Source organism: Aspergillus vadensis (genome assembly GCF_003184925.1).
Source record: "Aspergillus vadensis CBS 113365 unplaced genomic scaffold BO88scaffold_7, whole genome shotgun sequence".
Classification (NCBI taxonomy): domain Eukaryota; kingdom Fungi; phylum Ascomycota; class Eurotiomycetes; order Eurotiales; family Aspergillaceae; genus Aspergillus; species Aspergillus vadensis.
Genome location: NW_020292045.1, coordinates 749602 through 774135, shown reverse-complemented (window position 1 = coordinate 774135; position 24534 = coordinate 749602). Strand labels below are relative to the sequence as shown.

At 50.9% G+C, this 24534-nt stretch overlaps 8 protein-coding genes across 8 annotated transcripts; 5 read left to right on the top strand and 3 right to left on the bottom strand.

Annotated features, from left to right (window-relative positions):
- Positions 1 to 479: 479 nt before the first annotated feature.
- On the top strand, positions 480 to 1277 carry BO88DRAFT_413758 (NADH-ubiquinone oxidoreductase 213 kDa subunit; the record flags this gene model as incomplete). Its single annotated transcript, XM_025708145.1, has 4 exons — positions 480 to 660; positions 734 to 853; positions 914 to 1108; positions 1186 to 1277. 4 exons carry the CDS (start codon positions 480 to 482, stop codon positions 1275 to 1277), a joined length of 588 nt encoding a protein of 195 aa, XP_025564545.1.
- Positions 1278 to 2593: 1316 nt separating this feature from the next.
- Positions 2594 to 3238, bottom strand: BO88DRAFT_255390 (uncharacterized protein). The gene has a single exon (XM_025702242.1). The coding sequence runs from the start codon at positions 3160 to 3162 to the stop codon at positions 2749 to 2751; it is 414 nt and encodes a 137-aa protein (XP_025564544.1). The 5' UTR covers positions 3163 to 3238; the 3' UTR covers positions 2594 to 2748.
- A 2088-nt stretch (positions 3239 to 5326) lies between these two features.
- On the top strand, positions 5327 to 7993 carry BO88DRAFT_336939 (SLM1 family PH domain-containing protein; the record flags this gene model as incomplete). The annotated part of the gene is made up of 4 exons (XM_025702918.1): positions 5327 to 5849; positions 5907 to 6394; positions 6444 to 6781; positions 6844 to 7993. The coding sequence occupies 4 exons, from the start codon at positions 5327 to 5329 to the stop codon at positions 7991 to 7993; spliced, it is 2499 nt and encodes an 832-aa protein (XP_025564543.1).
- Positions 7994 to 9973: 1980 nt separating this feature from the next.
- Positions 9974 to 11324, top strand: BO88DRAFT_452271 (uncharacterized protein; the record flags this gene model as incomplete). The annotated part of the gene is made up of 3 exons (XM_025710679.1): positions 9974 to 10517; positions 10623 to 11015; positions 11071 to 11324. 3 exons carry the CDS (start codon positions 9974 to 9976, stop codon positions 11322 to 11324), a joined length of 1191 nt encoding a protein of 396 aa, XP_025564542.1.
- Positions 11325 to 14588: 3264 nt separating this feature from the next.
- BO88DRAFT_336875 (RNP domain protein) lies at positions 14589 to 16455 on the bottom strand (the record flags this gene model as incomplete). The annotated part of the gene is made up of 7 exons (XM_025702913.1): positions 14589 to 14731; positions 14781 to 15362; positions 15457 to 15508; positions 15587 to 15724; positions 15789 to 15882; positions 16070 to 16136; positions 16236 to 16455. The coding sequence occupies 7 exons, from the start codon at positions 16453 to 16455 to the stop codon at positions 14589 to 14591; spliced, it is 1296 nt and encodes a 431-aa protein (XP_025564541.1).
- Positions 16456 to 19714: 3259 nt separating this feature from the next.
- On the top strand, positions 19715 to 20924 carry BO88DRAFT_403699 (uncharacterized protein). The gene is made up of 2 exons (XM_025706425.1): positions 19715 to 20313; positions 20384 to 20924. The coding sequence occupies exons 1-2, from the start codon at positions 19768 to 19770 to the stop codon at positions 20714 to 20716; spliced, it is 879 nt and encodes a 292-aa protein (XP_025564540.1). The 5' UTR covers positions 19715 to 19767; the 3' UTR covers positions 20717 to 20924.
- On the bottom strand, positions 20626 to 22390 carry BO88DRAFT_255159 (uncharacterized protein). Its single transcript, XM_025702241.1, has one exon. It carries the CDS (start codon positions 22276 to 22278, stop codon positions 20908 to 20910), a length of 1371 nt encoding a protein of 456 aa, XP_025564539.1. The 5' UTR covers positions 22279 to 22390; the 3' UTR covers positions 20626 to 20907.
- A 124-nt stretch (positions 22391 to 22514) lies between these two features.
- Positions 22515 to 24371, top strand: BO88DRAFT_403698 (WD domain protein). The gene is made up of 3 exons (XM_025706424.1): positions 22515 to 23117; positions 23179 to 24031; positions 24133 to 24371. The coding sequence occupies exons 1-3, from the start codon at positions 22583 to 22585 to the stop codon at positions 24350 to 24352; spliced, it is 1608 nt and encodes a 535-aa protein (XP_025564538.1). The 5' UTR covers positions 22515 to 22582; the 3' UTR covers positions 24353 to 24371.
- Positions 24372 to 24534: the final 163 nt, after the last annotated feature.

The window sequence follows — 24534 nt, the reverse complement described above, 5'->3', positions numbered from 1 at the left end:
TTGTGAGGTTATTCACATAAAGTCTGGAAATAAAAGGAAGAATAACGACGCGACTCTCTTGCAGGGATGATCCACGTTATTGTATCGAACGCATTCGATTCTATTGGAAACAGAAAGCTGGACCGTTAGATCGTCGTAACAGCGGGGAGTCACTGCAGCAAGTGAGGCAGAGCAGGCGGCAAGTTCCCAGCGAACAACCCGCCACTCTCAACGCGGATAGCTTTAAAAATGATAGAAGACAACCACCAAGCGTGCAGGAGGTGAGAGAGAATGATGCCCGCACGCCAAGGGAGGAAATTAAGAGGTTTGGGCATAGATCAGATGCTCTGGTCAAACGGACTGGGAAAGCTGGGAACCTGGGGAAGGCGGTCTAGGGAGGCAGAAAGCGCGAGGTCCCAAATTCATCGAATCTCATCTCCGTCCGGACGACATTCGAGAGTGACAGCCACAGCTTAATCCCCAGCTCCTCAACCGCCACCATGGCTCCGCACCACGAAGAGCACTACCACCCCAAGGATGCGATCGCGGCATCGATGAAGACCACTATGCTCACTGGTGGAGCGGGTCTTTTCGCCTCGGCCGTCCAGAACACCCTCACCAGACAGAACGTCGGCCCGCTGGGCGTGTTCATCCGGAGCGGTGGTACCGTCGGTATCTTCGGTATGAATGCAATTGTGGACGCCTAGCGAATATGCTCTGGATTCAATCGGTTGCTAACGAATTTCGCGTCCAGCCGCCATGGGAGGTACCTACGAATTCGTGAAGACCGCATCCGCCAACCTTCGTGAGAAGGAAGACCACTGGAACGTCGCTCTGGGAGGTTTCTTCTCCGGCGCCATCCTGGGTCTCCGAGGTCTGTTGCCCGCGATCCGACCGTTCAATTGATCAAACATTGGTTCTGACAGGTCCGCAGCTCGCACATTCCCCGCCCTCCTGGGCTACGGCGTCGCTCTGGCCACCGCCACGGGCGCTTTCGAATACACCGGTGGATCGTTGTTTGGCCACAAGAAGAACACCGATATCGACGAGTTTGAGCGTCGGGAACAGCTCCGGAAGACATACAGAATCCCCGCAGAGCAGACTCTTGCCGAATTGGGCGAGGGACGAGGTGCGTCTTTCTTCCGTTGGAGGCAGATTGCCGTCCGCTGGAAGAGAACCCACGAGGTTGCTAACCCGGTTACACAGGTATCTATGGCCCCGGATACGCCGAGAGACGGGCGGAGAGAATCAAGGAGGCATACGGTATCGAGGTTCCCACAACGGCTCCGGCATCATGAACATGGTTTTGTTAGATATCTCTCCTGCGCAGTCCCTCAATTCTCAGTCTCGTTGTGTAAAACTACTACTACATCTTTTCTTATTTCTGTCGATTGCCGTTCAGCTAGCCGACATGGCACCTCCACCAATGAAGATTCCATTTTCTGTTCTACATCAAAGAAATACTACACGGTTCACCGACCGGCTACATTTTCCGAAAATAGATACAACACACCCTGCTAGTAGTACCTCTACATAGCATCAATGCATGATCTGTTCACCGAGAGTAGCCAAGCCGTGAGAGGCGAGGGGTAGCAAAGCATAGCATAGCATAGCATAGCATAGCTCAGCAGAGACAGATCAGGTGCCCGGTCAGTAGACACAGAACAACTTATCTCAAAAACCACTCAAACTACCATCTACCATACAACTTGTTCACCGCAGGAACAATATGCAAGTTTGCTTTTTTTTTTCCCATCTTACTGTACGCTTCACTTCCCTGGAAAAGGTTCCGTAAGATCGGTAAGTAAGACGAACAGCACAAGTAGGTGACAGTGACACCGCCGATAAGTTGATACCACCAAGCGCAGGGCAGCACAACACCGGCTGGGCTGCTGGGATCGAAGCGGCGAAAGGCGGGGAGGGCAGCTGAACCCGCCAGTCTGTCAGCCAATCACACGGCCGGCTTATCCAATCCCAGGCAGAATGGGTGTGGCAGTTCTGTCACACAGAACATGAAGTGAACCTCTCTCTCTCAGTGTTCTCTCCCTGCACTACGTAAATGAATAGCATGTACTTTGTAGAAAGACGATGTTTCAAAGTTTGGTTTGGTCGGGCAGGTCAGCAATGAAGTACCAAGTAAGGTAAAGAACAGACAGGACAACCTGCAGGACAACCGCGGAGTAGTAGTATGAGACTGGTGTTACGGTGCTGGGGGAGGGGGGAAAGTAGTACGTTGTGGTGGTTTCTGTCAATCTATTGACATTGATACAAGGGGTGTGCACGATAATCAGATGCAGGGGAAAATATGATATCACCTTTCTTCCCCCCGGGGAGGGAGGGAACCAAACACACCCCTTTAAAGGTTGGAACCAGCCGGAGTTGATCGGATCAGCAGCTGGGATATGGTTTGATGTTTCCGTCGGTCAATGTTCATTGGATAGCTTCATCATGGAAAAGTGATGGATAAGAACTACTACTTACTAAGGTGGCAGAAATAGTCTGTTTGCCATTACTGATCACTTGCACGCTATGCATTACCCAGTATGTATATATGTATGTAAGTGCTGGCTGGCTTATGGAGTAGATTGCTACTAAATCTGGACCAACCGTCGACCCTGCTACTACTCCCTAATCTCAGCATTGCAGATTACACTCGCAACATTCTAGTACTTGTACAGTCGTGAGCTACGTCAAGTAGATTGATATGGAAATTTGCCGGTGGGTTCATAATTGCGTTAGAAATACATTTGAAGGAATTAAGTTTGACGCTTAAACAAGATAAGTTTCTGAGCCACAGCAGTTCAGCTGGGTAAGTAAGTAAGCAAGCAAGTGAAGAGGCAAGGTGTGTGTGTGGGTGTGTGTCTCCATACAAAGTACTGCAACACAAGAAAAGAAAATCCCAATGTCGAACCCCATCGCAGGAAATCCATCCGGATCGACATGAACATGATGAACCGTGCATGACGTCGAGGGGTCAAAGTTGGTGTCGGACTTTCTGGTTTGCTGCCTTGACGATACCCAAAAGGGGAAGACAAGAACCACGACGATCGGCCCGACAGCCTCCTTTTTCCCTCTTTCTCTACGTGCAGTTCGCGAGAGAGACAGTTGCCACCGCGTTGGGGCAAGGCAGGAGGGGGGAAGGGAACCTAGGGAAGGGAAAAGGGGGAACTCCATCGAAGCCATGAAGAACGATTGCGCGCCGGCGCTAGAAAAGCCAACCCCCCGATGAGCGGGTTGGTGGACTCAGTGGAGAGGGTACAAAATGATACTTTGTACTAGGTGGATGAATTTATTTTATGATGACTGCCATTTCCGCTTAGATGAGTATGTATTGGGGAGAGTGATTGGCCCAGCGGACAATCCCCGGCCAAGCAATTTGCCCGTTCAGCCAGTCAGATGCAAGCATAGCCACACCCACCAGCCTTGCTTGTCCAAAAGAGGTAAGTGCAGACCGATGAACAAGCCACTCCTTCAGTCCGGCCTTGAATTTATCTGCTGCCATTTAGGTGAATTGTTGCTAGTGGTGCGGTGCTGCACGGTAGGATTCACTACTGTCTTCTCAAACAGCAAGGATGAAAGGCAGAATGAAATTCCTGGCGGGGAGGCACTCAAACAATAGTAGTTCACGGTTACTACCAGCTTACTACTGGGGACCCTTATGATTATTTTGGGAGGGGATACGAACTGTGATGATGTTGGCGGAGGGGAAGTGATGACGATGACTTGCCAGCTTCGCCTCTCCTGAACAAGGGAACAGGCAACGGCATTAAACCCACTTCCAGTTCTCCAGCAATACTACTTACTAACAGTGTCTATCTGCCTGCCTGTCTGTCTGTCTGTTCCTTAGGAGCAGATCCTTCTGTTTTATTAATATTTATTTCCTCTTCATTTCCGTGGGGAGGTTATTTTTATACTACTAGTATTCTTTTGAGTGTCGACTCTAATTAGCGACGAATGCGGTATCATCTGTGGTCCTGTTCTGGAAAAGGAGACCATTCCGATCGACCACGATCACAAGCAAACTATCTACAACTACTTTGCGACTACCCCGATCTCTCAGCTCTGATTGCATGACTCTTCGTGTGTCTGGCTGGTTCTAGTTCAAGGATCTGGTGAAGTCAAGTCGGGCCCGGAGATTCCGTTCCAACCTTTGGGCGTCATACCGTCGCAGACTTTCACCAAACAACTGGGTGCTTTTGTCCGGCGTAGACGTCATCCGGAACCGGCACTGAATTATAGCTTCCATCATTTCCCCCCCTTTTATCACGACGAGCAGCAAGCAAAGAGAAACAGTTGAACTTGCATCGGAGGATTTTTTTTGTGCTTTCTCCTGAGTTTTTCTATTCTGTTTGTGGATGAGTTGGATCCCTCCACTACCAACTATATTGTCGATCTACCTGCCGCCGGATCTTTTGTCACTGACTTACTTCTTCTCCCCTGCCCCTACTTTACTCATTCAGTACTTAGTAGTTGTTATACTACCTACGTACTACTCTCACTTGGCTTCCGCTTCCCTTATTACTTACTATTACTCTGGGATCCATCCCTCTTCCCTCGTCCTTTCGACCCGGTGGGGCCCAATCTCCCTGGGAAACTAAATAATAACCCCCGAGACGCGTTCTGATCGGCTGCTGATTATTCCTGCTCCTGCACCGACTACTCCGGCCACTATTGCGAGCGCAATCGTACTAGTCTCACCCGCTAACCCGTCCTTTCCTCTCTACTTGCTGTGTTGGTGCACCGACTTGCAGACGACGACGACAAGCACCTTCGCGCCGGACGGATAGGAGTTGTTGCTGGCTCTTTTGCCCCCGCAAACAGTCCGCCCCAGACCCTTTGGGCCAGAGTCGAGACACTTCCGGCTGGTCGCTAATTTCCACTTGCTTGATTCCCCCCAAATTCGCCCTGGTAACCACGGCTAGGCTTGCTTGACACTACCACTACTACCACTACCACTACTACTATCTACTCCGTACTATCCTGTCTCCCTTCTCCCCCCCAAAACTAGATCCGTCGTGATTCGTTCCGGGGTGGTGGATTCAGATCTCTCTCCTTTTTCTCTCCCCTCCTATTCTCATTTCTTTTTTTATATCGCGTTTCATGATATATTATCAGACCTTACCCTTATATTCTTATCACGGCCGCCCGCATCCGGAACTGTCTTGCACCCAAGCTTGCAACCACCCGGTCGCTCGATATCGACACACGGGCCTAGCCAGGTCTGCACCGCCCGATTGTTCCCAACTGCTACCACCCTCTCTGTTGTCCGTCACATCGCCGCCCTCCTCCGCCTCCTCCTCTTCCTCCCTCCCCCTCTTCTCTCCCCTTCCCCTCCTCCTGTCCAGCCATGGCTATGGCCGTTAGGTCGCAAACGCCAGTGCAGGACACTTACGGCTCTATTCCACACCACCCCGATCTGCTATTAAATCGCGGGTATAGCACGCGCTCTAGCTCCCGACCGAATTCGATCGTCGCCAGCACCTCCGGTTACCTTGCGCACGGCGCCAATCCTGAGGCACCAACCTCCCACCCGTATAACGGCCGCTTTCACGAGGAATTCGATGTTGCCAGTCAGCGCGACTCGGTAGACGGTCCATCCGGCATGCAGCGATCCGCTTCCCAAATGTCGCAGACCCGTTCCGCGACCCCGACCCGGACCAGTACATTGAAGAAGAAAGCATCCCTCAGCAAGAGGGGCAGTATGCGCCGCAGCGGTAGCAAGCGCAGCTTGCGCGCGGGCAGTGTACGGAGCCTGGTCCTGGGTGACAAAGAAAAGTATGGCGCCGATGGCGAAGATCCGAACAGCGCTTTCTATGTTCCTATCCCCACGAATGGCAGCCCGACTGAGGTTCTGGCCAATCGCTTTCAAGGTACTTCAGCATGTTATCCCCAATTTTTTTGGTCTCTGGTGTGCTAATCCATGGTAGCATGGCGCAAGGTCCTGAAGGACCTCATTATTTTCTTCAAGGAAGTGCAGAAGTCCTACGAAACCCGATCGAAACTGTTCCTATCAGCATCCAATATCATGCAGAACACATCGCTTCCCCCCACGTTCCTCAAATCCGGCGGTCTGTCCGATGCGACCGACATTTTGCGCGACTTTCACCGACAAGGATACTTGGAAGCGAACAAAGCCGCGGAGGTGGAAAGCGAAGTCGTGAACCAGCTGATGGGTTTGCGAAACGATCTGCAAAAGAAGACCAAGGAAATTCGGGGTCTCTCTGGAGATTTCCGCAACTCCGTGGAGAAGGAAGTCGACGCCACCCGCAAAACGGTTCGGCACTTGCACGAAGCGCTGGGCCTGGTTGACACCGACCCTTCCGCAACCTCTGGAAGAGGTGATCCTTTTATTGTTCGCCTGGGCGTAGACCGGCAAATTGAGAAGCAAATCGAGGAGGAAAACTACCTGCACCGTGTATGTGGTTCATCAGCAGAATCGCAATGCGCAGCACTGACGTTTTTAGGCATTTTTGAACCTGGAACATTCTGGTCGCGAGCTCGAGTCCATCGTTGTAGGCGAGATACAGAAAGCATATAATGCATATGCCAGCATCCTCAAGCGTGAAGCAGATGAGACATATGACACCGTCGAAAAACTGCGCGCGGGGCCGATCTCCATGCCTCACGATCACGAGTGGAACTCCTTCATCGCGAACACGGATGAACTGGTCGATCCGCGCGTTCCTCTTCGCGATGTGGAGAATATCACATACCCGGGTAGGGATCATCCCGCGGCAGTGGAGGTCCGGTCCGGGATGTTGGAGCGCAAAAGCAAGTACCTCAAGAGCTATACACCCGGCTGGTGAGTAACACCCAGGATGAAGGTCCCATGTATCCTAGAATAGTTTTTGCTGACTTGAGTAGGTATGTCCTGTCACCTACTCATCTTCACGAGTTCAAGTCTGCCGATCGAGTCGCATGGCAACAACCGGTGATGTCATTGAACCTTCCCGAGCAGAAGCTGGGGTCGCATTCGCAGCCAGACTCGACGTCGCACAAATTCATGCTCAAGGGGCGACAAACCGGGACAATGCACCGGGGTCATTCTTGGGTCTTCCGCGCAGAATCGCACGATACGATGATGGCCTGGTATGAAGACATCGAGAGCCTCATCTCGAAGACTGGCGAGGCTCGGAATGCATATGTGAGGCAGCATATTCGAACTGTGAGTGGCATGAGTTGGCGGAACAGCAGTGATGGGATGGATGAAGACGAAGCAGACCGCACACCGTACTCTGCAGAGTCCGCAGTCTTGCACCAGGAACGTCCGACGTCTCAGCCTCGCGAACCGGGCGGGCGTTTCCCCAGTGATGTGCAAATAGACCGCCATTTGGAGGCTCCACTGTCACCCTCTAGTGGTGAGAGCTCTGGCGAGAGAGAGCTTCTAGCCGCAGCCGGCTCCTTGCCTGACGGTCGGGATTCATTCAGCAATGATGTAGAGATGGGCCAGAACCGTGCTGGCAGTGCTGCTGCTGCAGCTCCAGTGGAGAGACACGATAGCTACTATGGCAGCTGGATGAGCACGTCAGATGGCGGTCGACAGAGACAGTTTGGCCAGCACACCCAAAACTCGAACGACAACCGGGAAAGAGTCGGATCTGATCGAGGGAGTACCACGAATTTATATGTGGCGGGACTTGGGTCCACAAACTCTCGCGACCCTTCTTTGACCCGCCAAAGGGAGCGCGGCGAGAGCACATCAACCGCACCAACAACGACGAATGTAACCGACTACACTCATACCACCGTGCCCACGTCGATTGATGAACGGGAAGAGTCTGACGCTCAAGATGACACCTTGGTGGACGACGGTGTGGGCATTACGAAGCAGCAATCGGCGGCTTCGGTAGACGGCTCAATGCGGACGCCACTGGCAGGACCTGTCACAACCGAATCGGCGGCTGCCTCGCAAACCGGAAGTCTCAGGCGTCCTCCACCGCAGTCCAAGAATAGTGTGTCGACGCTTGAACTACAGATTCCAGGCCATTACCCTCCAACCGGTATGGCTGCATAAGCAACGACTGTGCTACGGCGCTGTGTTGCTATTTTCCTATGTCACCATTTCCTTTGTTGATTTCATTTGTTACTTTCCTATGTATATTATTCTCACGCATGCATATGTGGATGTGATGACCTTCTCTCCCATCGGGGAAAGAAGATTACTCACTTCCAAAACCGGGAACGCTGAAGTCAGGCAATGAGCCTACTAGCTGCGCCCTAACATATTTGACATATCACTTTTCGGCGTTTGCAATGTGACAGGTGGTGGTGACCGGTCCACGGATGGATGGACGGACCGGATGGACGGTTGGATGATCAAGGCGTTTGGTTCAATTCTGGATAACTGGCTGGGACATGTTTCTTTTCTCACTTCTCGCACTTATCAACGTTTGCGATGCACCGTTTGCGATGCCTGGTTTCTTCAATTCTCTGTACAATATTCCCCCACCATTTGAATTTTTCTTGGTCTTCATCTTATTCTTGCTTCAGCTGGATGATCTGAGCTTTCTTTCTGCGTCTGCTATATTTTGCATGCTTGTTGCTTTGCTTGTTTTTGAACCTGGTCTGGTTGTCGGGAGTTTGAATCCTCGGATGGATGCATGCAAACAAACACACGGATCGTTTGTCCTTCATCAGGACTTTGGATATCTATCTATATAGCTTACGAATGAACTGAACTGAATTCCAATATGCTATCTAAACTTTAATAGAAGATTAAATTATCGACCTCCATATCAAACCAACGATGCCATCCAACTTAACTACACGTGATTTCCCCCATGACCGTTGGACCATTCCCGAAATACATATCTCCATCGCCAATAGGTACGGTACATACATGGCTAGTCCAAAGGGAAAAAGTTTAAAAGCAAAACCCAGCTAAACCTAGTACCCTGATCCCATAAAACCACTGAAGGAAGTATGTCGAAGTCTCTTTCCGTCTCAAGATCCTTCTTGACTAAGACCAAATAAATATCGAACACCGCAGTATCGAATCTCCATGGGATGTACGCACCATATCAGAGTGCTTGATTAAGTAGATAATATCAATTCTCTCTTTATCAAGAGATAATAAGCAGGTTTTCAGAAGAAGGATCGGTTAGTCAATAGTAGTTAGTTGACTTTCTTTATCCTATCATTTGTCTCGCCTGCAAGCTAGGCCAACGGCAATGTCAACCAACTTAGTATACATGTCCCAAGACTAGGAGAAACTTGGGACAGATTAGCTTATATTTAGAGGCCATAACCAGTGGCAGCTGGATGGTACGTACTGGATGATTTCAAACAGGCTGGGAGGACAGTGAACGGTTTGATTCGGTTCACCCGTAACATAGCGAAGTCCTAACTGGATTGTCAGCTGGATAATCGATGCATGCCACGGCCTTGATCTGTGTATCTTATAGTTGTGATTCCGCCACCACCATACTATCACTGCATTCCCTAATTAATTATTCAAGTTGTGAGTAGTACCCACACCATTCAATGAACACTCGCTGGTACCACTGCTGCTCTCACTGGATGAGGCCTCAGAATGGCTTCTTGTTGTATCACTTCAGCTCATCTGACCGTGTATGTCTCTCTCTATCATATTTAGGCTTACGCGTAATCCTCTTCCTCTCTTGGCCAAATATCCGTCACTTAACTGAATGGCATATAGGAAGGCTTTGTCGGGGCTGAGATCCTTAGGCGGCTCTCTAAAATATGGGTGATGCCTCACAACAAAGAGCCGGGCAGCCCTAAGGGCCAATGAGCAGCAAAGAAGCTTGAAAACGAACAGATAGAACTGACTGAAAAAATACATGATGAATGAAATAAAAACACACTTCCAGCCGAATCTTTTTCTTTTGATTCTGCTCAGTTTCCCCTCCGTTTACTGTTGTTCCCATTTTCCTCCCTTCTCCTCCTCATCAGTCTTCCTACCTCCCCTCTCCCAGCCCAACCCAGAACTACCTCTTCTACTTGACCTACTTGAGCCACCCGACCAACAGCCAGTATGGTCACTACTCGGAAAAAGCAAATGCCGCCCAAGCGTCCTCCCCCAGACATAGAAGAGAAGGGAAAGGGGCCAGCTGTGTACCCCAATGGCGAGTATCTCTGTCAACAAGAGGAGTATCATGACATAATGGAACATCATTTCATGATGGGCATGCTTACACGACCTCATATACGATCCGCTCCGGAAATAGTCCGCAATGGCTTTAGTCTGCTCGCTCTACGCGTCCAGGGCTGGGCCATGGCATGGGGTGAAAGCAAGCCGATGTACCGTCTCTCTGATGATGACAAACGGATGATCATTGAAAGCCTGGATGGGTTTTGCGTCCAAGATGACTGGGACAGTATATATTCCTCTCTTCCCCCTGGCGGTCGTGCTGATTTTGGGGTTGTCTTGTTGGAAACCATGATGAATAAGTTCATTTATGATAAATTTGCCGCCTCTACATTCTGGTTCATGGATGCCAAAATGGATGCTGCTGATCAGGAAGGAGACGACAACTTCTGCAAACGACTCGACTATGTCTATGAGAGGTTCAAAGAAAGTAAGTTTCAGGACCCCTTCGTCCTCCCCCCACCCTCTTTGTTTTCTCCCCACGCTGTGGAGCCAATGTCGCTGACTTTACCCTTTTTCTGTTCCTCCTGCATAGCATTGCCCAAAGACGCAGCCTGGTGGAAGTCGACCCTCGTGAGCGTATGTATGATGAGAGCGTCAGAATGGGTGTCCAATCCTCCCCCCACACCACTCCTTCATGCGACACTGGAACGCCGGAAGGCCCTCCTCAAGGCCTATGGAGACGAACTGCTAGCGAGCCAGCCATTCCAGCTCTTATTCCGAGGCTCACTGAGCGAGAAAGATCAGGCAATACGCGAAGAAAGAACTCGCGAAGTCCTAGAGGAAGCTGCCCATCAGTTCACCAGTCTCCAAGGCGATATGTTTGGCAATCTTGTAGTTAAACTACTGCCTGAGCTTCCGATTTCTGATCGCCATGCCAATAACATGGATCATCATATCCTTCACGTCGGCTTCATGCCTCACCACGGTGCTCGGGTTCTAAATCGTGACACGCCCGCACTACAGCTATCATGACATTGTAGCGACCAATGGTTGGCAATCTCGGCCTCCTCTCCAGATCGTTACTGCAAGGGTCCTGACGGCGCCTAAGGGGCCCAAAGCTCGGGCTCGATGGGCTGCTGCGGGTTTCAAGCCCATTTATATCGCGCAGGGTCACACCAATACCGCAGAAAAGGAGGGAGTGAACCAAGAGGAAGCTGTTGAAGAGGGTAGTGATGGTGAATACAAGCCACGGAAGTTGCGGAGGACATATTTGCGAGGGGCTGAAGATGAATGAGGGGTATTAGCCTGGGAGTAGACGGACGGGTGTTTGTCGTTGATATAGGGGCTCTATATAATTTCTATCGTGCTTCAGATCTGTCTCTTCCATCCTTTCTTTCTTATTATTTTTTGATCGTATCAATTAATTGCTTGTGTATCTCTGTCATTCATTCCTTTCCCATCAATAGATTGCTTTATTTTCTTCAGCAACCAACTGAATAGTAATATCCATTGTCGAGCTTTCTTACTATACATAGTATAGCCTTGCAGTAACCATGATGTCCAAGACATGTATGTATTACACTAGCTGTGGAAGACTGCCCTCCCGCCCCCCGCCCCGAAAATAAACCTGGATACATACTATAGACAGCAAGACCTCCCTCATCTCTGGTCCGTGCATAGATAATCCCTACACCTCTCAGATACGCTCGGTGGGGGATTTCATCATGGTAATACCATATAAACCACTCTCATGCACTATATTGTAGAATTAAATGATTGTAAGTCCAATTTTTTTTTTCTTCGCTATGATAAAGCTACCACATCTGATAACTATACCTGAACTGCTGGATAGTCTTATATAAGACGGAGCCACACTATACAATAATAAGTACCGTTCAATTCACTACCCGACTGGCTCCAGTTTGACTTCAATGATAGATTTGCTTTTGTTTTCCAACTTTCCGACCTTATTAAAGCGGTCGGTTGCAGAATCAGCTCCAGATAAATAGCTGGATAAACCAGTCAGGGTGGTCTAAATCAATAGCTAGCATGCATGAACATTACCTATCTATTCTCGATCCTACTACTCCTATCTACGGAGTAATATTTGTTCAGGTGATTAATCAATCTCCAGAACTGAGCTTGGCACATACATTCAACCAATCACATTACCATATACTCATCCCCCGGATATCAACTCCGATGGTAAGTATGATCTAAACAGAACATAACCGAACAGAAAGTTCGATCTTCGATATGATCTTCAGGTCTTTTTGGCTTAGCCCCGCTATCCATCTCTATCTAATTCTAACCAATATTTTCCCGCTACGAGTCATCGACGTGGGACCCCGTACCAAAATACTGAAGAGATCTAAGTGGCGGTAGTGCAATTTATCTACACTACTCACAGTACTCGCTTCCTACTGGATCTAGTAAATAGTTGAAAGGCTGAGTGAGTGAGTATCCATCTGACCACACACACACACACACCCACACGCCACTGCATCTGAAGGATTCTGACGGGGGTGGGGGATCAAAGCGTGCCTTGTCTGCGCTCTGCACACCCTGCAGCCTGTCATCTATTTACACATCTCACCGCTAGTATGTACACACTAAGATAAAGTCTAATTGAATAATAGGTGCCACTTTGACCTGAGAGTAACCCTAGCCGGGATGAATCTCAATCTACTGTGGAAGAAATCTCGTGTGGGGGCATTCGGAGAGAAAATTTCGAGAAAATACCGATTCAAGTGTGATGATCAGCTGGCGGGGATATGTGGCTCATAGTCTCACTACTACTAGTAGTAGTGGTAGTGAGTGAGGAAAATGGGGATGTGGATGTGGATGTGGATGGGGCAATAGATTGGGTTCGAAGGTAGACCATAAGTAGCTTTTTCTGGAATGGCTTTTGGTATAAAGAAGATGCTGCGGGGAGTTCACCTTGAACAGTGGTATAATTATAACTTACTCCCTTTCTACATTCCATGTTTTATAAGTTATAGATAGTAATGGTATCATGATCTCGAAAAACCCAACATGTTGATCGGAAGACTGCGGGTATATACTCCGTAGTACTAACTAGTAACTAAACTAAACTAGCGCGTGGCTGAGGTTTGAGGTTTGGTGGTGCATCGGGACGTATCTGAGATTTGTACACTAGATTAGACTAGATTATACCGGAGCAGATCGTCAGAAAGGCAACGAGATGATGCGGGGCAACTTGTGATAGCTGAAACTGCAACATGACCAGTTGGAGTCATTCACGTTTGCGAGTTCTTCGATGACTTTTCAGCTGAGCTGAAAGAAAATGACGCAGTTTTCTCAGCTGTAGTGGGGATATCTACCTACTGTGTCTGGTATTTAAGTGAGCAACCTCTCCCTCTTTATTTGCATGCTTTCTTCTTCTTAATCCTATCTACAACTCTCTCTCCCTCTCTCTCTTCATTCTTTTACCAAACCATCATGCCGCAACACAGGTGTCACTGGTGCAACGGCTCAGGCCACAACTAATCTTTAAGAAATAAATTGATGAACATCTACTGTGATAAGAGTTTTGGAAATATTTAGATAGGTTAATCTATAGCAGTACCCTCTTTCTCTGCAATACATCCACCTGAATCACTAATAATATACTCCATCCTCCTCCTGTGTATACCGCTGTCTAAACAGTACCATCGATGGATATCAGCGTCAGAAGCTAAGAAGCCACGACGGTGGTAAGATCCAACTGTGAGTCCCGATACGAATAGCAATCAGTAGACGAAAAGCAGAGGGAACTATATCTTCACCTCCTCCTATAACAAGTAAGTAGACAAGGATTAACTAGTTAGTATAGAATTCAAAGATCTTTTAGACAATATCTTCATCTCGCAAGTTGAGCTATAACTTCTTCGATCATTACGGATAGTAGTGGTCATCCTTATGGAAATATGACCATTGCTCATAGGTAGTAGTAGAGTTCAGTCATGTCTTCCGTGGGAAGAATGGCTTACTCGTAGTACTGTTCTACTGGACACAAACTAGATTAGGAGCAAGCACAACACCATTCACTACCCTAGTAGACAAGCTGTGTGTAATCTTCAGAACGTAGAATGTGAATAGATGCCAGAGCCACTGCAAATAGCTTGAAACATACTGATAACTCCAATACAGTCACTACCATGTATAGTCGGGTATCTCCGTCCTAGCCTACCACTTACAAGCCTACAGATCAAACAATCAAACGGGTCAAACCCTCCAGTGCAGCAAATTCGCTAGGGCAACCGTCCAAACGCAAAGGACCATATCCACCAGAAGCCATCCGCTTGGAATTTCAGCTTGAACAACATCCGATGCGTCCCCGCCAGACCATATCGTCGGAGAAATGAAACAACAATAGAATGCCCGATAGTAATAGCAAGAAAAACAAATCATAAAGTATGCCTGGTATGGAACAAAATGCAGCATACGCGAATCCGCGCCAACAGATCATTCTTTTCTCGATCCGGAGTGTTACATCGCAAACTTTTTTCGGCCTCGATATGTCCTCCCGAAAGAAAAAGCAAATCATATGGTAGTGTTACATGATCTGATCCTGCGTGATCGGAGCAGTCGGCTCAGTGCCGTCCATCGCAACATCACCGGGCCCTGGGCCGGCGTTCATGTACTTGACGAACGTAATGCCCAAGGGACGACCGCCGTACTGGTAGCCGGTGAACTTGGCTGTAATGCAGTTAGTAGATGTCGTTCTGCAGCTAATCACAAAACCTACCGATAGCAGTCTCCGCAGTTTCCGTACTATCAAACTGAACCACACCGGTGCCGCGGGAGCGACCATTGGGCTCGTACTGGATCTCCGCGCGATCAACCTTGCCGATAGTCGAGAACAAATCCACCAGATCCTCGTTGCAAGTCGACCAGGGCAGGTTGCGCACGTAGATGACAGCGCTCTTGTCGCCGCCGGAGGTAGCGAAATCGGTGAACGGGTTAGGGGGTCCAGAGGGCACACCCTCGAAACCACCAGGAGCACCACCGAAACCGCCAGGAGCTCCGCCATAACCACCACGGAAGCCTCCGCCAAAGCCGCCACGGCCACCAAAGCCACCGCGGCCACCGAAACCACCACCAAAGCCACCGCGACCTCCGAAGCCACCACGGCCACCGAACCCAGGTCCAGCACCAGCGAAGCGATCCTCACGAACCTCCAGCTGGCGTCCTTGCCAGTCGTATCCGTTGAACTGCTGAATGGCATTCCGGGCATCCTCAGGGGACTCGAAGGCGACGATACCAGAGCCCTTGGGACGGCCGGTGGCATCGGTGTGAACATCGGCACGGATCACAGCACCCTGCTGAGCTATGTGAGAAGTCAATGTCAGTCCTGAAGACGCTTGCGACGGAAAGGAGGCAGAGAAGGCGGTTGAATATAGGCTCTGCCGTCCCATACTTACCAGCTTGGCGGAAAAGATCCTTCAAATCTTGCCAGCCAACATTAAACGGAAGCTAAACATCCCCAGCGTCAATACCTAATCCTAGTCGAGCACGATATCAAATGTCAATGGTGGACGGGAATAAACCAACATTCGAAACATAAAGCTGACGGCCACCAGCGCCGCCGCCGGCAGGGCCACCGAAGCCGCCACCGAAGCCGCCGCGACCACCACCTCCGAAGTCACCACGAGAGGGACCTCCCGTGAAACGAGGCTCGGGCTCACGGTCCTGCGCTTTGTCAGTATCCTCCGATCAAGACTTCAGTGTCCTGGAGGGAAATGATGCATCATACCTCACGGACGTAGACGAGTCTTCCCATCAAGTTCTGGTTGCTGAGGGTGTTTACCGCATTTTGCGCTTGTTCCCTGGTTGCGTATTCCACAATCCTATTGTGACTGTCAGTAACAGAAAACTGACTATCAAAGACCAAGTGAGTCCACTCACCCGCATCCCTACAGTATCCCGGACGGCCAGGCCCAGCCCGTCAACCCAAACAGTCCATAACAAGCGAACCAACAGGGGAAGAAAAAAAATCCAGAAACACAAAAAGGGAAAGGAAACCAGCCACACTACGCATTGGCGCCCACCTTCGACATTCCATTGGGAAGCAGTAAGACATCGGCAAAGATGACTTCTCCAGCTGTTCGAGCGCGGAACGTCCCCCTCCAAAGTCAGCCACAAATTCCAGACCCGCACAAACGCTATCACACGCCCGGCAACACGATATGACCCTGCTCACCCTGTCTCATAAAGTCTTTCAGATGATGCCACTTGACATCGTAGGAGAGGTTGCCCACATAGACGCGACGGTCTTGCTGGGACGACTCGCGCACGGCTTGCATCATTTGTTCTTTGGCGACGGCGCGATCTTCGAACGAACGGGGGGGAGGTGGGTAGCTGCTGCGCCCACCGTAACCAGAAGCAGAATGACCACCGGGAGCGCCTTGGGTCGTACTCATAGGCGAACGAGAACGACGGTCGGAGCGGCGATAGTCGTCACGGCTGCGAGAGCGACTGCGGGGAGAGTAAGAGCGACGGCTGCGTCGAGGGCTACGAGAACGACGACGGGGAGAACGAGACCTCTCGCGCTGTGCGTGGTCAGTGTCGTCGAAAGCAGATGGAGACATGAGGCGGGACAAGAGCGAGCGCGCGGGAATGGCAGAGGGAGGGTGGAGATTTAAAGAGAGGCAAAGAGGTGGTGAGACAAGAGTGGGTTGGATGAGATCAGCGCGCAAGGTCCCTGGAACTGGGGGGTGGGTGGAAAATGGAGCTGCTTGGTTGGATGGAACGAAATCGGGAGAATCGGCAATGGGGAATGGCAATGGAGAGATGGGGGAGTGAATTGGAGAGTTGAGAGGTGAGTTAAGTGAGAGGGAAGAGCAGGAGCAGGAATGCACGGGACTGGATTGGATTGGGTCCGAGTTCCGGTTTCTGCGCCAGACACGGGGCCGGTCAGGTGATTTGACACACCCAATAGGTTTAGCGTCAAACGCCAGACCGGGGGGACCCTGGGGAAGTCACGGGCAACTGGACACAGCCCATTTCCAACAGACCAGCAGTGGAAGGGGAGGAGAGTGAAGAGACAGATGCAAGTGAGAACACAGTGAAATATCTCTTCCGTGTGGTAAATGAGCAAGCAACAACCAAAAGAATAATCCCAAAATTAGATGCATCATAGATGAAGATCGGAGTGGAAGATCAAGAACGAGGGTGGATAGCTTGCGGGAGTGGCAGCAAACAGTGGGGATGACGGATTCCCGAACGTGAGCCGTGAGCACCGCCCATCCCATCACACTCTGTCTAGTATCGCTGAGATGGACTTGTTCACTGTCTCCCCGTCCAGCTGCCCGCAACAATGGCAAAGAGAGTTCTTTCTTTCCAGGAAGAAAAACAAACAACCAAGAACAGCGCTAACTCGCATCCATACTCCAAGAAGAGCTACAAGGGAACCAATCGATCGGAAAGCAAACTTACTTGATAGGGTCGATAGACGTCGGCTGAAGATTAAGCCTAGATGGTAAGCCACCGAATCCACGGTCGGGAGGGAACAAAGCAGTAGAAAGGAAATTACCAGCGTACGAAAGAAAGAAAAAAAAAGAGGGGGAAGATTGGGATGGGAACGGGAAAGAAGGAGGAATTAAGGTAGAAGAAAGAGGAATGGAGAGGAGGCGAGACGCGAGAGATAAAGGAGGGTGACGGCGGGAGGGGGGAAGGGAAGTCAAGTCAGACACAGAAGAAAGTGTGTGTGTGTGGGCGGCTGTGTGTGTGAGAGACAGGGTGAGGAAGTAAGTACTACTACTAGCACAGTAGTAGGTGGTAGTAGTGTGCGCGTGTGTGTAAGAAGCAGCCAGCCAGGGAAGGGGATGGCCGAGAGGAGGGGGGGTGGGAAAAGAGAGAAAGGGAAAAAGAAACGATGAGACAAGGTGCAAAGCCAAAACCAGGTGAGAAAAGAGACCACTGTCGTGCTGTTCCAGCCCGTGTGTGTGTGTGTCAAGTCAGATCCAATCCCATGCCATCCCAACCGCCCAGTGCAGAAGCAGTTCGAGTCCGTCTGTGTCTGCCAGCCCGTTCGGGACACCATGCAGCACGCGGCGTGATTGGCCTTTCCCCCCGGGGGCATCCGCAGACAACCCTCCACTGAGCGTGGTTGTGGTTGGCGTAGCTGTCGCAGCAAGAGGAATGAGATGCATGGTCGGGATAAATGGTCACTGCTCTGACTCGGCACGTCCACCCGGCGCAGTGAACGAGGATGGAGGTCCCCTGCTGGTGTGGGAACCCGTGTGATGATGATGAGGGGGAAGCTCAGCGATACGGGTAGGTATGTGCAGCCTAGACAAGGGGTTGGTGGGAGGAGGCACACCAGGGTTGAAGTCAATCCTGTCTGCCGGGCAATCACGTCACAAGTTCATTCCCAGCTGGGACAGGAATGTGAGGTGAGGTAGCCTCAAGTATGGATTATGGATCGAAGCAAGAGGGAAACGTGGGCTGGATGTCCACCGGGACAAGCCATTGACGGTGGATCACGAGAGAGACAAACAAACAATCCGGGGAACCGCCATGGGGAAAAGAGAAGTTGCATTATAGGAAAAGTATCACCCACCCATGATGATGATAGTGACAATATTGGATTTGATGGAGTAAGAAGAACAAAATGGATGAAAAGGGAGGTTGTGGAAGGGAGATGATACGTTAGTTATCACAAAGGAGAGAATAGTAGCAGTAATACGAAGTAGTGGTGGTAGTGCTGATGATGATGGTGATAGAACAAGGTAAGTAAATAAATGGAGGGACAGGAAGACAGTCTGGATCGCCTTTCAAGACGGACGGACGATTATCAGAACAAATCGGAGATCCGAAAGGGCAGAAGAGGGGGATGGGAAGGGATAGTCTAGTGGTCTAGTTAGTACGGCAGTAGTGCCAGATGCAACCAACACACTAGTAGATAATAGTTGTGAGGAGAAGAAAGAGAGAAAGAGAGAGAGAGTCAGATGGGGCCAGAGTGTGAACAGACAGCAGCTGGGGATAAGCAGAAGATCACTCCGACCAGCCGGCAGGGATGGAGGCTCGAGCGGTCGGGATGTTCTCTGATAAATGGAGAGGGAATTAATTGAAGGAATAAAAAGGATCCAAGGGAAATTCAAGGGTAAGAGATGGCCGAGTGGCAGTAAATGAGGCATTAGTTGATCATCATCCATCAACATCAGACACAGACAGCCTATCATCATGTGAGGATCAACAGGCACAGGCACCACCACTGCAATTGATTCCAGCCCTTCATTTACTTCCAGATTACTCTAAAATACCTATCAACTAGATCATACTTAGAGCTATGCAGTCATTGACCAATAAAAGCTACCGGAGTGTGTCAAACCCAAAGTTGTTCCCATTGTGACTCCCCAATCTGATTCCCCAGTCCATACTCCATCCACTGTAGCACTAAAGACAGCCACTGTCTCAGCGCCCCCGACAGAATCAAGACACTTGAACCACCACAAGTCCCAATCAGTTCCATCAATTAGCACTGCAGAGTGCTCCATCAAATAACCACTATTCCTACTGATCGCATTAGCTGGTATACACTATACAGTCCAAAGAGTTGACCCCAGACAAATACCACTATGTACTAAGACATCCCGAAGAAGAAGCTCTTGGCTCTCCGCTCAGGCCACCGCTTAGAAAATCCTCCGCCATCCATCCAACTTCCATCTCCATCTCCATCTCCGACCTTCAATTCCTCCCCAACAACAACCACAGCCACTCACCCATCCACCATGACTCGCACACAACCCCTCCTAACCCTCTCCCGGAGGTATTTCACAACTGCCGCACCCCGGACAACCACAACCACACCCATCCGTACAACCACATCTCTCCTCACCACCAAACCCACCACCACCACCCTCCGCATTATCCAACACCAACCATGCCTCCGCACGACCACCACCACTCCTAGCATCCGTTCTTACCACTCCATCCACCACCCCTCCCCACCCCACGAATACTCCAACTCCCAAACGACCATCCTCTCCTCCGCTCTCCGCCACGTCCCGACCCACGGCTTCACCCGCGACGCCCTAACCCTCGGAGCCCGGGACGCCGGCTTCCTCGACGTCTCGGTGCAGCTTCTCCCGCGGGGCGAATTCGACCTGATTCTCTTCTGGCTGGCGAGCCGTCGGGGTCTCCTCCGCTCCAAGGTGGAGAATGATGCGCTGCTGCAATCATCCCAGCAGGGACCTCTGTCCGTGGACGACAAGATCAAGGTTCTGATTATGGAGCGGTTGCGCATGAATGTTGAAGTGAAGGATAAGTTGCAGGATGTATGTTCCCACTCCCTATCTTCATTCTAGTAGTGATACGTGTATATGCTTATGATTAATGGTAATATAGGCCCTAGCCATCATGTCCCTCGGCGAAAACATCCCCCTCTCATTATCCGAGCTGCACGCTCTCTCGGACGATATCCTCACGCTAGCGGGCGACGCTTCCGTCGATGCATCGTGGTATTCGAAGCGCATGGCTGTGGCGGCGGTGTATGCTTCGTCGGAGTTTGTCATGACGCGGGATACGAGCGCCGGGCTGCGTGATACCGAGGAATTTCTGACTCGCCGGTGGGCGGATGCGAGGGCTGTGAAGGATAAGGTGTCTGGGGTGAAGCAGTGTTTGGGGTTCTTGGGGTCGACTGCTGTGGGATTGGGGAGGAGTTGGGGGTTGAAGTTGTAGCTGGTACCAAACCTTCATATGATCAATATGATGGGGAAGAAGGTATGGGGTGGTAGGATGTACTATTATTAACATCATTTCTTTTTAGCTTGCTTTGCTTACAGGTATTTACTTCCGGTGATACAATTGTATATTTACATTCACGTCTCTTTCAACGGCGCCATACATGTATACTATACTATACAAGTCAATTAATAATCCCTCGCCCTCTCAATCTCCTTCACCCTCCCCTCCAACTTCTTCACCCACCCATCATCCCCAAACAACTCCCGGACTGCCTTCCGGTTCGGTGCCAAATCCCACCACGGCTCACGATTCGACTTCCCCTGCTTTCCCTCCACCTTGGCCTTCCGCCAATGATTCCTCAGATCATGATCCCTCTGATTCTTAATCGAATGCAACAGACCGCACGTGCGCCGATTCGGTTCCACACCCGTAACCTCCATATCACGAAGCAGCGACACCACACCCGGCAAGTCATGACATCCTCGCCAATAAAAATAGATAAATTCATTATACAGAGCCGTGGACCCACCCAGAACAGCAGACGCCCTACCCATAGACTTAATCGTGGCACGGAACTGGCTGATGAGATGTGATTCGGGATAATGCAGATTGAGAAGCTTGAACGCGACGAGGAGCATCTTGGGATAGAGTTCCGTGACGACGGGTTCAGTGGGAACGACAAAGGGAATAGCGAGGAAACTCTCCGAAGTAGATTCATCCTTCACGCCCAAAAGACCCTTCTTCTCATCGTCCAAGTGTCGCAAAATATTAAAGATCCGCTCCTTGCATACCTCCCAGATAGCGGTATCTCCGCGACGGTTATCAATAGCGTCCCAGAGCGCGGCTTCAATGCTGACGGACTCGCGCATGATCACGGCCTCGATGGCCCTATCCATGGTGATCTGTTTCGAGGATATCATCTCCGCTAGCTCGTCATCGGTGTATTCGCCTGTTTGGAGCTTCTCTTCGATAGCCGTGTTCTGTTCTCGCACGGCGATTTCGCTTTCCTGTCGCTCGGTGCGCGCCGCGCTGCGCTGGCGCTTCTCTTTCATGTCTTGCAGGACGGAGTCGAAGATCGCGGAGATTTGCGCCATCTCGTCCATGTCTTCGTCGCGGAGGGTGGGTTTCGATTCCGTTGATGATGCGGATGGTGTGGATGAGGTGAGCTCGGTCTGGGATTGCTGGCGGCGCTCGGTGCCGAGTTGTTCGAGCAGATTGCCGAAGATTTGCTTCTCGGTGCTGGTCATGGTGACGGGCTTTTGCGGCGCTGGTTTAGTGGGTGCTTGTTGCTGCTGCTGTTGAGTGACGGCCGCGGCCTTTTTCCGTAGGAAGCTCCTCCGGACGGGACGGGCGGGCTTGTCATCTTGTGTTGGTTCTGCTGCTGTTGTTGTCGATGCTTCATGGTCCTGCTCGTTGGCGTCGTTGGAGGTCGAGTACTGCTGACGGAATGGAGGAGACAGGTATGCGGCAGTGAGGGTGCGAGTCTGGTACAGGAATGGGACGGACGAGTTGCGAGTTGCGAGTGCCAACCAGGACCGGGAGATTCGGGCACTCATTGTGTTGACAATGCCGAATTACAGTCCGATATAAAATAGACTGTAAATTCACGGCAACCTCCCACTGATTAACAATTGGTGGACCGGTCTGCCGAAATGAAGCTGAACCAGCCGTCCGTCGGAGAATCTCCCGCTCGGCGCAGTTTCTCCCATCAATTAGAGCCACGTGACCACGCGGCGCTCCGAACGCGCCTCTGTTCCGCGCGAGCAAAGTTATCCATCTGCGCCATTCAGCAGTCATTGCAATTAGCAACACTCTCTACAAAGACATTACCCTTCTGTTAGAGGGAGAAAAACTTTCAAAATGGGCAACGACGAGATCTCCGAATTCGAAAAGCAGCGCCTAGCCAACATCGCCGAACGTGATGCGCTCCTCAAAAAGCTGACCATGGAGGCGCAGTCCTCGGGGCTATTCCCGCCAAAGATGCCCAAACCAGCAGCGAAGGACCAGTCGCGGACAAAGAAGAAGACTCCGGTGAAGAAAATCAAGGAGGAGACGCCGCAGCCGCGGCGCATGTCATCCCGACTGAGGGGCATCGCGGCGGAGAGCGAAGTCGCGAAGCGCAAAGCAGAAGAAGAGTACGAGGCGCGGCAGGAAGCGGAGCGCGCGAAACGAGTCCGCAAGTCGGATAACTTCTCGTTCAGTGATATCATGGTGAATGGGCAGAAGTTGCCTGCGGATGGATTGATCGGAGTGGATGTGGTGACCAAGGGCGTGGCGATACCGTATCAGCGGACGTTTGGCGATGATGAGATCCAGAAGACTACGGATAAGGATTTGAAGGCGCTGAGGAAGGAGATGAACGGATTGACGCTTTGGGATGCGTGGGAACCTAATCGTCTGTCTCCCTTCCCTACTACCATCGTCCATTCCATCGACAATATTAACAATCACAACAGGCATCAAATTGACCCCCGAACGAGTCTACGCCATGACCTTCCACCCGACAGAATCCAAACCCCTCATCTTCGCCGGCGACAAAATGGGCCACCTCGGCATCCTGGACGCCTCCCAAGAGAAACCCACCTCGATCAAACCCGAAGACGACGAAGACGACTCCGACTTCGAAGACCCAGACCCCGTCCTGACGACCGTAAAACCACACACCCGAACCATCAGCAGCATGCACATCCACCCCAGCACCCCCACAACCCTCTACACAGCCAGCTACGACAGCTCGATCCGCGCCATGGACCTCGAGAAATCCACCAGCGTAGAGAAATACGCGCCGGAATCGACCTCCTCGGACGAGCCCATCTCGGGCATCGACATGGCCCTCGACGACCCCAACGTCCTCTACTGGACAACCCTAGACGGAGCCTTCGGACGACACGACATCCGCACCGACCCCACAGCAACAGGAACCGTAACGACATGGCAACTCTCGGAGAAGAAAATCGGCGGGTTCTCACTGTACCCGACACAACCGCACTACTTCGCGACAGCGAGTCTGGACCGCTCAATGCGGTTATGGGACTTGCGCATGCTGCAGAAGCCCAAAAAGAGGGGTAAAGATGACGATGAGGGACCTACCCCCGTAGGAGAACACTACAGTCGACTATCCGTCTCGCACGCCGCATTCAACAGCGCGGGGCAGATCGCCACGTCGTCGTATGACGATACGCTCAAGATATACGATTTGAAGAAGAAGGGGATTTCGAGCTGGGATGTGGGGCATGCTGTGGAGGAGGATGAGTTGGGGCCGGATACTGTCGTGAGACATAATTGTCAGACGGGGAGATGGGTTACGATGTATGTTCAATCCCCACTTCCTTTCTTCTCTTCCCCCCCGCCTATGAATGTTCGTTTCTTTTGTTCTGAATTATTAAATGCTAATGGTAATGTGGTGACAGTCTCCGCCCCCAGTGGCAGCAGAACCCGCAATCGCATATCCAGCGCTTCTGCATCGGAAATATGAATCGCTTTGTGGATATCTATAGCGGGGAGGGGGATCAGTTGGCGCAGTTGGGCGGGGAGGGCATTACGGCTGTGCCGGCGGTGGCTGTTTTTCATCGCAGTAGGAATTGGGTTGCGGGGGGTACGGCGAGTGGGAAGATCTGTTTGTGGATGTAGATTTATTGTCATGATAGTGGGAAGGGAGTTGGGTAGGTAGGTAAGGGTGGGTTGGATGTATGTATGTATGAGATCGGAGTGGTTTCTAGGATTGGTTTGGTACTATTATGTAGTATATTCAGGCGCGGCATTAAGCGGTACTCAAGTACAAGTCTAACAAGGTGGAGTTACTCATTTCATCT